General features: G+C 43.9%; 1 protein-coding gene across 3 annotated transcripts; it reads left to right on the top strand.

The window, feature by feature from the left end:
* The first annotated feature begins 485 nt into the window (after window positions 1-485).
* LOC138970873 (beta-1,3-glucan-binding protein-like) lies at window positions 486-13,936 on the top strand. 3 transcript variants are annotated; one of them, XM_070343451.1, is made up of 11 exons: window positions 486-649; window positions 5,213-5,387; window positions 5,729-5,871; window positions 6,204-6,278; window positions 7,334-7,394; window positions 8,022-8,186; window positions 10,088-10,165; window positions 10,454-10,565; window positions 11,539-11,610; window positions 12,143-12,269; window positions 13,146-13,936. In XM_070343451.1, the coding sequence occupies exons 2-11, from the start codon at window positions 5,279-5,281 to the stop codon at window positions 13,350-13,352; spliced, it is 1,149 nt and encodes a 382-aa protein (XP_070199552.1). In that variant the 5' UTR covers window positions 486-649; window positions 5,213-5,278; the 3' UTR covers window positions 13,353-13,936. The 3 variants fall into 3 exon arrangements, with proteins under 3 accessions (XP_070199552.1, XP_070199546.1, XP_070199560.1); XM_070343445.1 differs by having other exon boundaries at window positions 487-649; window positions 5,272-5,387; XM_070343459.1 differs by lacking the exon at window positions 5,213-5,387 and having other exon boundaries at window positions 489-649.
* The last annotated feature ends 245 nt before the right edge of the window (window positions 13,937-14,181 follow it).

Below are 14,181 nucleotides of genomic sequence, written 5' to 3'. Positions count from 1 at the left end.
GATCACGGGCAAAGTCCCATCACGATCACAGAAATGGAAATTTCGGCAATCACGGTCACAGAAAGGTCAAAAAACGCCAATCACGATCACGATTTTAAACCCTTTGGGGCCCTCAACTTAGAAAACGATAAATTGATCAGAAATACTGCGATTAAATCATTTGGAGCAACAAACTCGGCAAACGATGAGGGAATCATTCATGCACTCACTCACTTTTGCGTCGAGCGCCTTCACCCGTTCCTCGTTGCTATCACAAGGGAAATAATAGCCGTTCCAAAATGGAGCGAGAAAAAAAGCAAAAAGAAAGTTGCTTCCCCTAAACTGTCGAACAGCGGCTACTCATCTGTCTCTATATTCACTCAAGCGTAACCAGTCCGTGAAAACAGGCATGTGACTCGATCGACACGTGAGTGTACAAAACAAAACAAAAAACAAAACAAAAACCGCAGCGCTGATGCAGTCACATGTGATAGTGCACAACGCTTTGTTGGCTTCGTGAAATTGTGCGAGTCAGTGCAGGGATTCACTTTCATGTCACTTCAATGTTCGTGCAGATGTTTCACGGACATCAACGAACTAACAACAGAGCGCTGATACAGCTCATGAGTCAGAGTGCACAACGTTTTGTTGGCTTCGTGAAATTGTTTGTGTAAGTTTGCTAATTCAGTTTAAGTTTGCCACTTAAAGCTGTGGTCTATTTATGACTTTCCGGGGCTACGAGGTTGAAAAATAGGGATACAATCATGTACAGAATTCTGTACAGCAAACACTACCCGAAACCCCGCCTATACGGCGTGTATGACCTTGAGAGCTTCAGTCAACAGGGATAACATCCGGTTTGCTCTCTCAAGACTGATCATATCATAGTTTTTCCCCCGAGTACGCAGTACTAGGGTCCAACAGACTTTAATTGTGTGTCTGTCTGTCTCGACTTAACAGCTTATTGCTGGGAAACTACTGGGCGCAGTTCGTTCAAAAGTTGATACACTAACTTGATAATAGGTCCGATTGATCGTATTAAAACTTCATAATGTTACCTGGGACCTAAATGCCAAAAAAACCACAAAAGTTCTTGACGGTTGGACGAATTCAATCGGAGCGACAGCCAGCCATTGAGCTGATAGAACAGCGAAACACGTCACCCAGTGACGAGAAAAGCATGATTTTCAAGCCAGCCAGCGCCAGCGGGTGCGGGGATTTGGTCTCGTCTAAGAAACAGCAATATTGGTCTCGGTGAGACTGAAAGAGAGACAAGAGAGCACGAGAGAGAGCGACAGGGACACACAGTGACCAAAATGATCCGGGTTCGATTCCCGGCATGGGCTGTCTATTTTTTTTTTTTTTTAATTCTTGTTTACTATTGTTTATTATGAACGTTTTAATGTTTTATTTCACTCTAATACTTTTTTGAATTGTGTAAAATAAATTAAAAATTTTTTTATTTATTTTTTTTTTAAATCCAAGTGATCCGGGTTCGATTCCCGGCATGGGCGGTCTATTTGTTTTTGTTTTTTTGTTGTTTAATTCTTGTTTACTATTGTTTATTATGAACGTTTTAATGTTTTATTTTACTCTAATAATTGTTTTAATTGTGTAAAATAAATAAATAATTTTTTATTTTTTTATTTTTTTTTAATCCACGTGCACAAGACAAAAACTTTCATACTGGGGGAGCGGGTCCAGCGCCAGCGTTTTTTATCTTCAAGAGAGATCAAGGGGAAAAAATAAACGCCCCGGCGTAGATTCGAATTCTCGACCTCGAGACTTCGTGTCTCATGTCCTAACCACTAGGCTACTGCGCCAATCGAGAAAAAGAAGGAAAAACTTTGATAAGAAATCATGTTATGTTATTCTTGAAGCAGCATGATTTATATCTCTAACCGCCCATTGTTCAGAAGTGAATACATGTATAAGTATTTCTTAGTTGTCTGTTTTCAACTGCACAGAGCTTTGGAGAGATTCAGTTACTGTTCTTGTCATTTTTCTTGCATGTTGTAAATAGAGATATCGCAGCTATTTGCATGGCGCGAATGTCGTGTAGCATGACGGTGTAAACATGTACTGCGATTCCGTGAAACATGTTTGCAAATAAAGGCAAATTTTGATAGCAATTTTTACGTTTTTGCAACGCATGAATGATAATTCAAGCGTAGAATGATATAAAATTATCAAATTTTTTATCTATGAAAACACTAGTGAAGTGGCCTAGCGGTTAAGACATCGGCCCCGACATTTTGAGGCCCCGAGGCCTTTAGTTCGAATCCCTGCCAAGTCGTTTATTTTTTCTACTCGATCCTTCTCGACAAATATGCTCAGCTCTGAGAGAGCAAACCGGATGTTACCACTGCAAAATCCAAGCGTTGACCGAGCCAGAGACAATAGAGTATAGTCTCTGACCGAGCCTGAAGCTCTCAAGGTCATACACGCCGTATAGGTGGGGTTTCGGGTAGCGTTTGCTGTACAGAATTCTGTACATGATTTTATCCCTATTTTTCAACCTCGTAGCCCCGGAAAGTCATAAATAGACCACAGCTTGAATGTTCACGCACGGTTAGCATAACAAGAACTGCGCTTTTTAACCCCAAAGCGGAGTGGTGTACTGAGTGTTTTTCATGCGTGTTTATAATACTCCTCGGTGGCATAGACCAAATACCCTGGACCGCCAACTCGTGACGTGACCCTTCGAGGTTACGACTCTCGACTTTCAGGGGCGCGTGACGTCCGGTTTGAAAGGCCAGCGATTCGAAGACAGTGAAAAGAAAGCACGCTTCAGTTATTTGTGACAATGGAAGGTGACAATGAACTGGATTTTCCAAAACTCCAAACTAAACTTAACAAAACTCATCGAAAAACATGTTCCATATGCACTTTTGCTGAGTTTATTTTAGCATTTTCAGAACTTACCTCGCCAACTTAATTCGTCCATGTTTACAATCGACACCGGATATTACATCCCCCTGATTTCTGAAAGGCCATGTAAGCGTAGGTTCCTAAATGCGAGTGGCGCTACCTCGTAATAGAGAGAAAGAGCGGAGAGAGAGCTAGTTGGCGGTCTAGGATAAATGGTCTATGTCGGTGGTAAACACTCGAGACTGACCGAAACTGTGTTAAAAGCTTCTCCTACAGTAATTTTGCTCAATCGTTCAGTCGGTCCGAGTTTTCTGATAAAACGCAGTAACTTTTTGCATAATATTAGACATAGAGAATACTACATGGCTTGCTGTGTCGTACCAGATTTACACGAGTTGTTTTTTTAAATATTGAACTGCGAGCGAAAGCGAGCTGTTCACTATTTGAAAAAGCAACGAGTGTAAATCTGGTACAACACAGCAAGCCATGTAGTATTCTGTTTATCCTACATACTGCACTTACGTGTATTTTACTGAAAATGTCCTGCTTGTTTTGGAACCTCGATCTCTTCTAAAGCCTCGTGCAATCTATTACGTCAAAGCAAACAAGAGGCGAAGCCATCAAGGCTCACGTAAGAAATCGACAAACAGTAACACAAACTCAATCACACACACACACACACACACACACACACACACACACACACACACACACACACACACACACACACACGGCACACACACACAGAAAGAGCATAGGTGAAACTGTGCAAGAAAGCGAGACACTAGATCTAGATCTGTCTGTCTGCATGTAGCCTACTTACAAGGACACGACTGCCAACTAGTCTCGGCGCGCTCAAAATAATAATGACCGAGACTGTCAGTACTTCCTTCGCGTGACGTCTAACCCTCTTACGTCATAATGTGACGTCAATGTAATGTGACGTCTTCAAATGTTAGAGTTTCTACCACAGACATACACACGCACAGACGCACGCACGCACGCACGCACAGACAGACAAAGTTACGATCGCATAGGCTACACTTACGTGAGCCAAAAAGAACGTTACTCTGAAAGTGTGGCGTGACGTGTTAGTTCTAAAAATTCATCAAGGGTAATTAGCGAGCGCAATTTGTGTTTCTATAATGACGTTTGTCTCGGTGACATTGGCATCATAAGCAGTGGAAAAACAGGTCCCTGCCAGACTTGCTTGACATGACCTCATTTACATGATATACACACGTGTGATTTGAACGATTATTATCTCACGGGTGTCTCTCTCACGTATAAACAGTATTTGGCAACGAGAAGATCGATGCAACAGATAGCAGGAAAAAAATTGACTCTCCACTTCTGTTTCTGTGTGAATCAGTATTCTTGTGAGTTCAGTATAGATCGTGTGTCGTTATCTATCGCAAACTCAGCAGGGCCGGACTAGGCGAAGAGGAGGGGGGGGGGGGGTTGCCAGTGGTGGTCCAGGGGGATGTTCCCCCTGGCGGGGTCAAGGGGCAGAGCCCCTTGTGGGGGTCAGGGGGCGAAGCCCCCTGAAGCTGATGGGTAGGTCATATTTTGAGATAGGAAAATGGTCGCTCCTTGCATGAAACGGCATAAAATAAACAATAATAAAAAAAAATGTAATAAGTAAGGTACATGTTTAGGCTAGGGGGGGGGGGGGGGTTGCGCAACCCCCATAACCCCCCCGGTAGTCCGGCCCTGCTCAGTGGCGCGAAAGGTAAGCGCAACTCTGAGGCTCGTCTCCCAATCTCTCTGTCTGTATGTAGTCATTGAAAATCCTTGTTCAAGATAATGATTATGCTTTTGTTCCCTGATGCAAAATTACATGACAATGCTGAGAGGAGATAACACTTATCAGTGAATAAATCCTCGCTGTTACATGAAATATTTGGGAAGAATAATTATACCATCGATAAAGACTTACATGAACTAGTGATTAAAGCATAGGATCACACACACAGACGCACGCACGCACGCACGCACGCACGCACACACACACACACACACACACACACACACACACTTTTCCTTGTTAGCACAGTTTCTCTCACATTGTGATCGTTTGTTGATTGACGAGTCACACATTTCATTGTTAGCTGAGAACACTGACGTTTCTGATAAAACCTTAAAACCCGACTGATATGACTCGTATTGTCACTACCTGAACTGATCTCATGTTTCGCCTGGGCCAAGCTTTCGCATTCGATATAGCCCAGACTGGAATTTGACACATGAGTGTAAAGTATCTAGTTCTATCAACAGTACTTTGTAAGGGAGGCCGGCGGGGGGGGGGGGGGGGGGGGGGGGCGGGGGGAGGGATATTCATCGTGGAGTTTCAATCAACAAGGCCAAAAGCGAAAGCTGGGCAAGGCGAAAATTGAGATGTTACACGTGAAAATCATTTAGAGACACGATGCTGGCTGTATGGTGTGCGCTCATGCTTGGAGTCCCCTTGGTGAGTGGTGTCGGGCCAGTGCGATTCTTCAACACACAACGTCATGGAATTCACGTGGACATTGCAGGTTTGTGGAAACATGAAATTGTTTCTTTGTCCTCAATGGGAGAAATAAGTACACAGTGGAGCCCCCTTTTAATACCCCCAACTCCCACCCCCCCCCCCCCCCGCCCCCGCCCCCGCCTCCCCATTTAAGACTGCCTCCCTTTTGAGACCCTCTTTTATCTGACTTTCTGTTCATAGCCTTTGTAAATGTACACCCATTTTAAGACTTTAAGTCTGTCTGGTAGATTTCTCTATTTTTTTGCACACTTGCTAAACGCATTCTGGTAATATCACAGACAAAATATTAAACAAATATTAGCGAAGTCGATTTTGGGTGTCAATCGCTGTCGTGTGTGTTTAAAGGGGGGCCTCCGTCACCGGCCTACACTCCGCCGACCCCTGTCCAGGCTGGCAGAAAGACGGTCACTGTCTTTTACGATGATTTCTCGTCTGGTCGGATTGACCCAAGTAAATGGAACGTCGCTGCTACAGCCGATGGAGGAGGGGTGAGTTTTTGTTGCGCTGCTGTTGTGGTGGTTGTTGTCGTCGGTGGAGGTGGTGGTGATGATGATGATGGTTGATGTTGCTGTTGTAGTTGTTGTTGTAGTAGTTGTAGTAGTAGTAGTAGCAATAGTTGTTGTTGTTGTTGTTGTTGTTGTTGTTGTAAATACAGGTTTCATTGTTTTAAGCAGGCAATCGAAACAATGCTTACAATTTTCATTTTACCAGATTGAAATACCGTATTTCGTTTGGAACTACTGTGTTTGTGTGTATTTGGTGTTGTTATTTTTTTTATACATAAAAACAAATATTTGTCTGTTTGTTTTGTGTGTCCCAGGGTGAGGAGTTCAATATGTACACACCAGAACCTGTCAACAGCTACGTCCGAAACGGAACGCTCTTCATTCGACCGGTAAGATATTGTTACTCGTTAACCTTCGCCCGTCCGGGTTATCGACTACACACGGAAGTCATCGTGGGGCCGTGCCGACCCATGCTTCTCATTTCCTTCTTTGAGAAACATGGGTCCGCACGGCCCCACGATGATTGTAGTCTAAATATGACTTCTTCTCTTTTGTGATTACTTCTCGCTGAAATTTTAGGACATAAGAGCTTTTTAGGTGCCGGAGGCATTCATAAAAGCTCATTAAAAAATTCCAACTAGTTTAAGAGATATTTGCAATTAAACACCCTTCTGGGTCCACACGGACCCACGACCACCGGCGAAGGTTAATGCAGTATTGTTTTGCAACTTTAGTCTGCCCTGCTTGATCTGTTGGGGTTTGAGGGTCTCATAAGTCAAGCACCAATAACTTCTGCACAGAGATCATTATTGTTTTGCTTTAAGAAAACTGACTGCAGAAATAATCCACAGGCGCTCCTTGTCTATGTGTTTCAGACACACCCCTCGCTAGTGATTGGTCAGTGGATTGTTTGTCTCACTAAAATCAAGGGTATTCACTCTTTCACAACCCATACAAACACGACAGAGTTATTTTCGGAATTACCGGCACGGTTGGCCTAGTGGTAAGGCGTCCGCCCCGTGATCGGGAGGTCGTGGGTTCGAACCCCGGCCGGGTCATACCTAAGACTTTAAAATTGGCAATCTAGTGGCTGCTCCGCCTGGCGTCTGGCATTATGGGGTTCGTGCTAGGACTGGTTGGTCCGGTGTCAGAATAATGTGACTGGGTGAGACATGAAGCCTGTGCTGCGACTTCTGTCTTGTGTGTGGCGCACGTTATATGTCAAAGCAGCACCGCCCTGATATGGCCCTTCGTGGTCGGCTGGGCGTTAAGCAAACAAACAAACAAACACATTTTCGGAATTCGTCTAAAATTGTCGACAGTTGTGTTTATTGTCCTCTCACACTAAAGAATTACATGAATCTTTCTTCTAATCTTTCTTTGATCCTCATTGCAAGAACAGTTGTTTTACTTGCATAATGATGCACATTTTGATTTTTTTCAGACATACACTGTGGACACTTTTGGAAAAGACTTCCTTCGGAATGGTACTTTAAATGTAACAGGTATGTCCAGTTTGTGCTGCTGTTGACTTTTGTTCTCAGATACTTAATCCTTTCGAGCAAAGGAGTAGGAATGGACTTCTGTCATCAATTATTAGCTACTTGGCATTGTTTGCTGCCCATGTCATGCAGGTTGTGACACATGCGACAGATCAGAAAAACAGTTACAATTGACGATGCTCGGAAATAACCCTGTCGTTTTTTTATGGGTTGTGGAGATGTTGCTTTCGTTTGTTTGTTTTTGTTTTCCCATTGAAACACTGAGGCAAGCTACACGTGACATCATAGGCTTGCCTCTGTGTTTCTATGGAAACAACGGGAAGCACATCTTTCACAAAGCATACACATTTCACAGAGTTATTTCCGCACAGAGTCGTCTATAGACAGAGAGGTACAGACAGACATACAGAGATGGAGACAGATATAGAGACAGACACAGAGAGGGGGGAGAGAGAGAGAGAGAGAGAGAGAGAGAGAGAGAGAGAGAGAGAGAGAGAGAGAGAGAGAGAGAGAGAGAGAGAGAGAGAGAGAGAGAGAGAGAGAGAGAGAGAGCACATGACAGAGAGTCAGACAGATAAAGAGAGATTATTTGTTATCTTTATTAATCTGACAAACTGATCCTCTGTGCAGCTAAGTGGGGTCGGTGCACTGACCAGCAGAGAAACGGGTGCTACCGGAAAGGCTGGAACTCGATCCCACCCGTCATGTCTGCCTTCCTGGCCTCCAGGGTTCACATCCGCTATGGCAAGGTCGAGGTCGTCGCTAAGCTGCCGCGAGGAGACTGGCTGTGGCCGGGTAAAATCTTCAACCTTTTTCATAGGTCAGGAGTGGCAAGGCAAGGCAAAGGCAAAAGGGATTTATTCAAGAAACCCCATGAGGGTACATGGGAAAAAAAACAAGAAAAAGTTAGAAATGCAGCTGGCTGTATTGACCCTTGGTCAGTTCTAAAAAGGAACGGAATATCTTTTTTTTTTAAACCCAGTATATTTCGATTGAACACTGGATTTCCCTTCTTTGAGCCATGTGACGTCAGAGGCCGACAAAAAATCATATTTAGGAGGCTAGCCGAGACTACAAAGTAGTGCATGTTTGTGTGCGTTCAATCGTAAAAACTAAAAGGAATTCTAACCAGAGTTGATCGATACATAAATGTTATTTGTATTTTTGACCAAAATATGACATTTTACACAGATCTCGACAGTCATTGTTCCCCTCGACTGCTAGCGCTGTCTCGGAGGAACACTGACTGTCTCGATCTGTGTAAAATGTCCTATTTCGGTCAAAAATACAAATAACGCATTAGTTGGAACCAGTGTTTTGTTCTGGCGTTATAGCTGTACAGTCGTCACACACATACTTAAAGCACCCTAACAAGTTAACACATTACGGGGATTTCCTTGGGCGATGGAGGTGGGGGAAGGTGTGGGTGGGTGGGTGTCAGGATAGTCTAGACCGGCAACGTTGAGAAAGTAGATTGTTATATTATAGTTTATGTTGTAGATGATGATCTGAGGTCAAAGACGCTGTATTATTTTACCTAAACTTCAACATGTAGGTAGAACCCTCTCAGTTTTAACACAGCTGAAGCAATTATTTTTGGGGAAAATACGATCTTTTAATACTTATTACTGTTGATGTTAAAAGTTTGTTTTTTGAATAACTAATTTTACATTTGAGCAAACGGAATATACGCAGTCAGAAAAATGTACAGTCAGGATGACTCAAAATAATGGTTGAACGACCGGAGAGACATCGGAGTCATTGGGACTGAGATTTAGTATCAGCTGATGTATGCATGGCGAGGCTGATTGACCGATCAATCCCGGCCCTGACCGATAGGCTCGTCATCACTCTCATAGTTGAAATGGATTTGTGTTTCAAGCCACAATAACCTATTTACTGTTGGCAACAGGTGTTTGAAATTGATTTTGGTTTTAGGCAACAACATTCGCGATCATCTGCAGCGGTGTTAGAGAAAGTGACTGCCTTGAAGTACCAGCATGTAGTATCACGGCGCCAATGCAGACAGATTGAAACCACTAGTTAAACTGCCAGGTCGCCCAAGATGGACAATTAGAAATGACAATGATGATTAACGGACGTGTCTGGCTTCTCAGACGATAAACACACACACGCACACGCACACACGCGCGCGCGTGCGCGCGCACATACACCCACACACACACACACACACACACACGCGCAAACACACACACACACACACACACACACACACACACACACACACACACATATATATACACACACACATCCACAAACCTATTGACTAGAATGCGCCGGTCTCGACAAAAACTTGCAAGAAAACAGGAACACCTTACTGTGTGGTTTCAAAGGGTCCTCAGGCTCATCATGGCTTCCATTCCATACTGCTTAATGCCAAGATAACTGTCCAATGAACGTAACTACCCAGTCAAGGGAAAACCAGTGCCTGGCCTGTCTGAAAACACCTCCCGCGTGAGGGATTTTGCAGCCAGCGCAGTGAAGATAAAGAGGGAACATTTTTCTCTGCGCGCGCGCCAGCAAGCAGGATGTCCCAGAACTGTACCACCAGCATTACGGCATGCGCACAGACATTTTGTTCGCCCGCATTTTCTTTAACCTTTGCATTGAACTATAACAAAAATACATTTTAACTGGGTCATTGAGCACTGTTTAACATTGTGTGTCACGTGCAGCCATCTGGATGCTGCCGACAGAGAGTTACTACGGGGCGTGGCCTAGATCTGGTGAAATTGACATCATGGAGTCTAGAGGTATTCTCAGTCTTTGTAAATTAAACAACTCGATTGATTACCAAAACAAAATTTGAAATTTCTTAACTGCTGTCTTGTTGATATTATGTTTTGTGTAGTTCATTAATAAGGGCCACATTTGAAATGTTCACGTGAAATATGTGATGATAGTGTAATGCAGTATTGTCGATTTGTTCATACTACTGTAATACGAGTTAGTGAATTGCTAATGATTGTTATTTAATGAGATAGTTGTTACCATCGAAAGACGAAGCAGTACGGCAGAGTGCTTGTATGTTACCGTAACAGGCAATTCTCAATACCACACGCCTGAAGGCTGGAGTGTGGGCAACAACGCGGAGTTTGACACTATCCACTACGGGCCTGCATGGAACGACAGGAAGTCTTATGGATGCTCGCAGTCAGTGTTTTACAGTATAGACAGTATGTCTGTGGACTCATTACACCGCAACCTCCCTTTCAAGAATTAACAAACAACACTAGATAGACCGCTTACGTTCCAAAACTGATTCAGAATCAAAATTGATTGCCTCGCCGGCATCTTGCAAGCGAGTCACGTTTCGTCGACAATTTTGAGATAAGTTCATTATTTGTATCATAAGTTTGTTTGTCTGTCTGTCTACTCAAAAGACCACTGGGTCGACGTACTGTAAATGTAACGTGTTTTTGGCTCACGTAAGTGTAGCCTATGCGATCGTAACTTTCTCTGTCTGTGTGTGAGTGCGTATGTGCGTGCGTGCGTGTGTATGTCTGTGGTAGAAACTTTAACATTTCGTCATTTGAAGACGTCACATTATGGCGTAAGAGGGTTAGACGTCACGCGAAGGAATGTCTCGGTCATTGTTATTTTGAGCGGGCCGAGACTAGTTGGCAGTCGTGTATAAGTAGGCTACATGCAGACAGACAGATCTAGATCTAGTGTCTCGTTTTCTTGCACAGTGTCACCTATGCTTACTGTGTGTGTGTGTGTGTGTGTGTGTGTGTGTGTGTGTGTGTGTGTGTGTGTGTGTGTGTGTGTGTGTGTGTGTGTGTGTGTGTATGTGTGACGGAGTGATTGAGTTTGTGTTACTGTTTGTCGATTTCTTACGTGAGCCTTGAAGGCTTCGCCTCTTGTTTTATTGAAAGATAAATGGTAAACAGTGATAGTTACTCGCTCATGAAGGTACGGGTCCAATTACACTCTATTGTTCTGCCGGTAAGTGTTCCAAAATTCTTCTTAAAGTTTCTGGATGATATGAACATGATGGCAATCCAGCATTCGCGTTTAGTTGTTGACGGCATTCAGATATTTTTTATTAGAACTGCTGACTGAACAGATCACAAAATATACATCAGACAGATAGCAATATTTGGCTCTAACTTTTTGTATGCAGTACACTGAAGGGACAGTCATTTGCTGACCGCTTCCACCTGTACTGGTTTGACTGGACTGAGGATTACATGAGGTATAAATATTCTAGTGCGTGTGTATTTACGTGTGCGTGTGTGTGTGTGTGTGTGTGTGTGTGTGTGTGTGTGTGTGTGTGTGTGTGTGTGCGTGCGCGTGCGCGCGTGCATGCGTGTGTGTGTGTGTGTGTGTGTGTGTGTGTGTGTGTGTGTGTGTGAGTGAGAGCTATGTCTCTCTATCTGTTCGTCTATCTGTCTGTCTGTCACTGTAACCTTCTGCTTGTCTCTCTGTCACGGTGCCTGTCTTTTTATCTGTGACATCTGTCTGTCTGTCTTTCCGTGACATCCCAAAACCTCAACCCAACCCTCTATGCTATGTTCTTTTCAGAAAGGGAATATATAGGCAACCTGAATATGTTCTCCCTGCCCACCCCACCAGGGGAATTCTGGAGGGAGGGGCACTTTGAGGGGCCTTGTCTGTCTGTCGGTCTGTCTGTCTGTCTGTCCGTCCGGTTGTCTGTCTGTGTCTGTCTGTCTGTCTTTTTGTGACATCCCAGAACCTGAATCCAGCACTCTACCTGTCCTTTTCAGAATGGGAGTGGACAACCTGACTGTGCTTTCCATGCCCACCCCTCAAGGGGGATTCTGGAAGGAGGGGCACTTCGAGGGGCCGGACATTTGGGCTAAGGGAGGCAAGAACGCTCCCTTTGACCGACCCGTGAGTCGCAGAATAGCCAAATTCCGAAAATAACTTTGTCTGGTGTGTGTTGGTTGTGAAGGAGTGAATTGCCCTTGCTTTTACTCGGACAAACATTGGAGGGGCCAATAACTAGTAACGGTTGTGTCGGAAACAACACGGGAGCACGTGTGAATTTCTTTGTCAGAGAAAAGACAAGGGCATTCACTCTTTCACAACTCAAACAAACCCGACGGAATTATTTCCGAAATCGTCTTTTCTTGCCGTTTAGTTCACTTAATTTCGGCTTTGCTAGAGCACTATTTTAACCTTAGTTCTTTTTTTTGTTTAGCTACACTGCAGTTCTGTTCATCCACATTCGCACAATATGCGGATGACTGAGCTACATGCTGACGTACATTGGTTGTTCTGTTTGATCTGTTCTGGCAGAAAAATTCTACACAAAACCAAGCAAGTCAGGTTCGAATTTTTATATAGCATCACTTGTGGCGCTAGAATACGGGCAGAATGATACAGGACAGGTGGCGAATGTAAAAACAATCTTAGAATTTGACAGGCACCACAAAGGACAGGGAACCACTATAGACTTCTAATCTTGGCAGTCGGCGGCTTTCTATAGACTATTATGTCACCTAAATTAAATGTACACAGTTTCGAAACGTTCGTCCTTTTAACAAAACTCTCCCATGATCATGTTAAAAACATCCGACAGCGATTGAGCCCGACAATTGACTTCGCTAATATTTTGCTAATAATTATTGTGTCTGTGATAATTTCAGAATGTGTTGAAACAAGTGTGAAAAAATGAGAGAAATCAATCGGACAGACTTTAACTAACCTAGCTGTACCTTCCACATCAGGAGATTTTTCTCAAGCTTGTTTATGTCTTCTGTTTAGTTTTACTTGATCCTGAACGTGGCAGTGGGCGGAAGGTTTTTCAAGGAGAGCTACAAGAACGCCCCCTACCCGCAGCCATGGGCAGACAACGCACCGGACAAAAAGATGCAGTTCTGGTTGAACCGCACCTTGTGGGAAAACACGTGGCGAGGAGACAACTCTGCCATGCAGATCAAGTCTGTCAAAATGATGCAGTATTTGGACTGAGCCGTTTGGTGTCTTGGTGTTTCCTGTTATAATTAAGGTCGTGCGCAAAGTGTTTGCTTGCAATATATCCCAGCTGGATCGCTTGTCGCATTGTCGCAAACTCCGTTGTCTCTGGTCTGTCGCATAATCTGCCCCGAAAACGTGACAAATGTGTCTTGTCAACTATGGTAGTGTGTGTGTGTGTGTGTGTGTGTGTGTGTGTGTGGAGACACTTATGTACACAAACGTGTGTAAATCTGTGGGTGCTGATATCATCTGGCTGCTATGCTATGCTATGCTATATTTATATGTTTGTCCCCAGAATTAGTATCTATTTGGGACATGCTAGGACTCGTATCATCTGGTTACGTCCTGTTATAATTCTAGTGTCTGTGTCGGTCGTACGTGTACTCGTTCAAAAGGGAAATAACTCTTCTGTGCCGTTAGTGTCTGACTAGAATTGGCTAGTTATCTCCCTTGGACTGTAGCGGGACGTTTGTACGGCCAGGCTTTACAGGGACTTTTCGTCTGACATTCTGTGTTTTATCATGCTTCGTTGCTGTCGCTTTGTTAGTTTTTGCTTATTAAGCCCACTTTCGAAGGCGGTCGTTAGTGAAAACAATAATCAGTGTAAGCGAGGATCGTTTATGTGAATGTTCTCCTACCCCGCCCCCCCCCCCCCCCTCTCTCTCTCTCTCTCTCTCTCTCTCTCTCTCTCTCTCTCTCTCTCCCTCTCTCTCTCCCGTTCTTCTCTCTCTCTCTCTCATTGACTATGTCTCTCTCTCAATCCCTATCTTTGTTTATAGCTGTGGTGTGTGTGTGTTTGTGTGTGTGTGTGTGTTCATGTACA

This window comes from Littorina saxatilis, linkage group LG1, assembly GCF_037325665.1.
Source record: "Littorina saxatilis isolate snail1 linkage group LG1, US_GU_Lsax_2.0, whole genome shotgun sequence".
Taxonomy (NCBI): Eukaryota; Metazoa; Mollusca; class Gastropoda; order Littorinimorpha; family Littorinidae; genus Littorina; species Littorina saxatilis.
The sequence above is the reverse complement of the archived record's forward strand: the minus strand, read 5'-3'. Positions and strand labels throughout refer to the sequence as shown.

Bases quoted from the DNA above. Each gene is read 5' to 3' on its own strand.
- LOC138970873 (XM_070343445.1), top strand. From the start codon at position 543: ATGTTCGTGCAGATGTTTCACGGACATCAACGAACTAACAACAGAGCG. The intron at 11,611-12,142 runs GTATAAATATTC...TGTCCTTTTCAG, and splicing joins TGGACTGAGGATTACATGAG to AATGGGAGTGGACAACCTGA. The intron at 12,270-13,145 runs GTGAGTCGCAGA...TCTTCTGTTTAG, and splicing joins ACGCTCCCTTTGACCGACCC to TTTTACTTGATCCTGAACGT.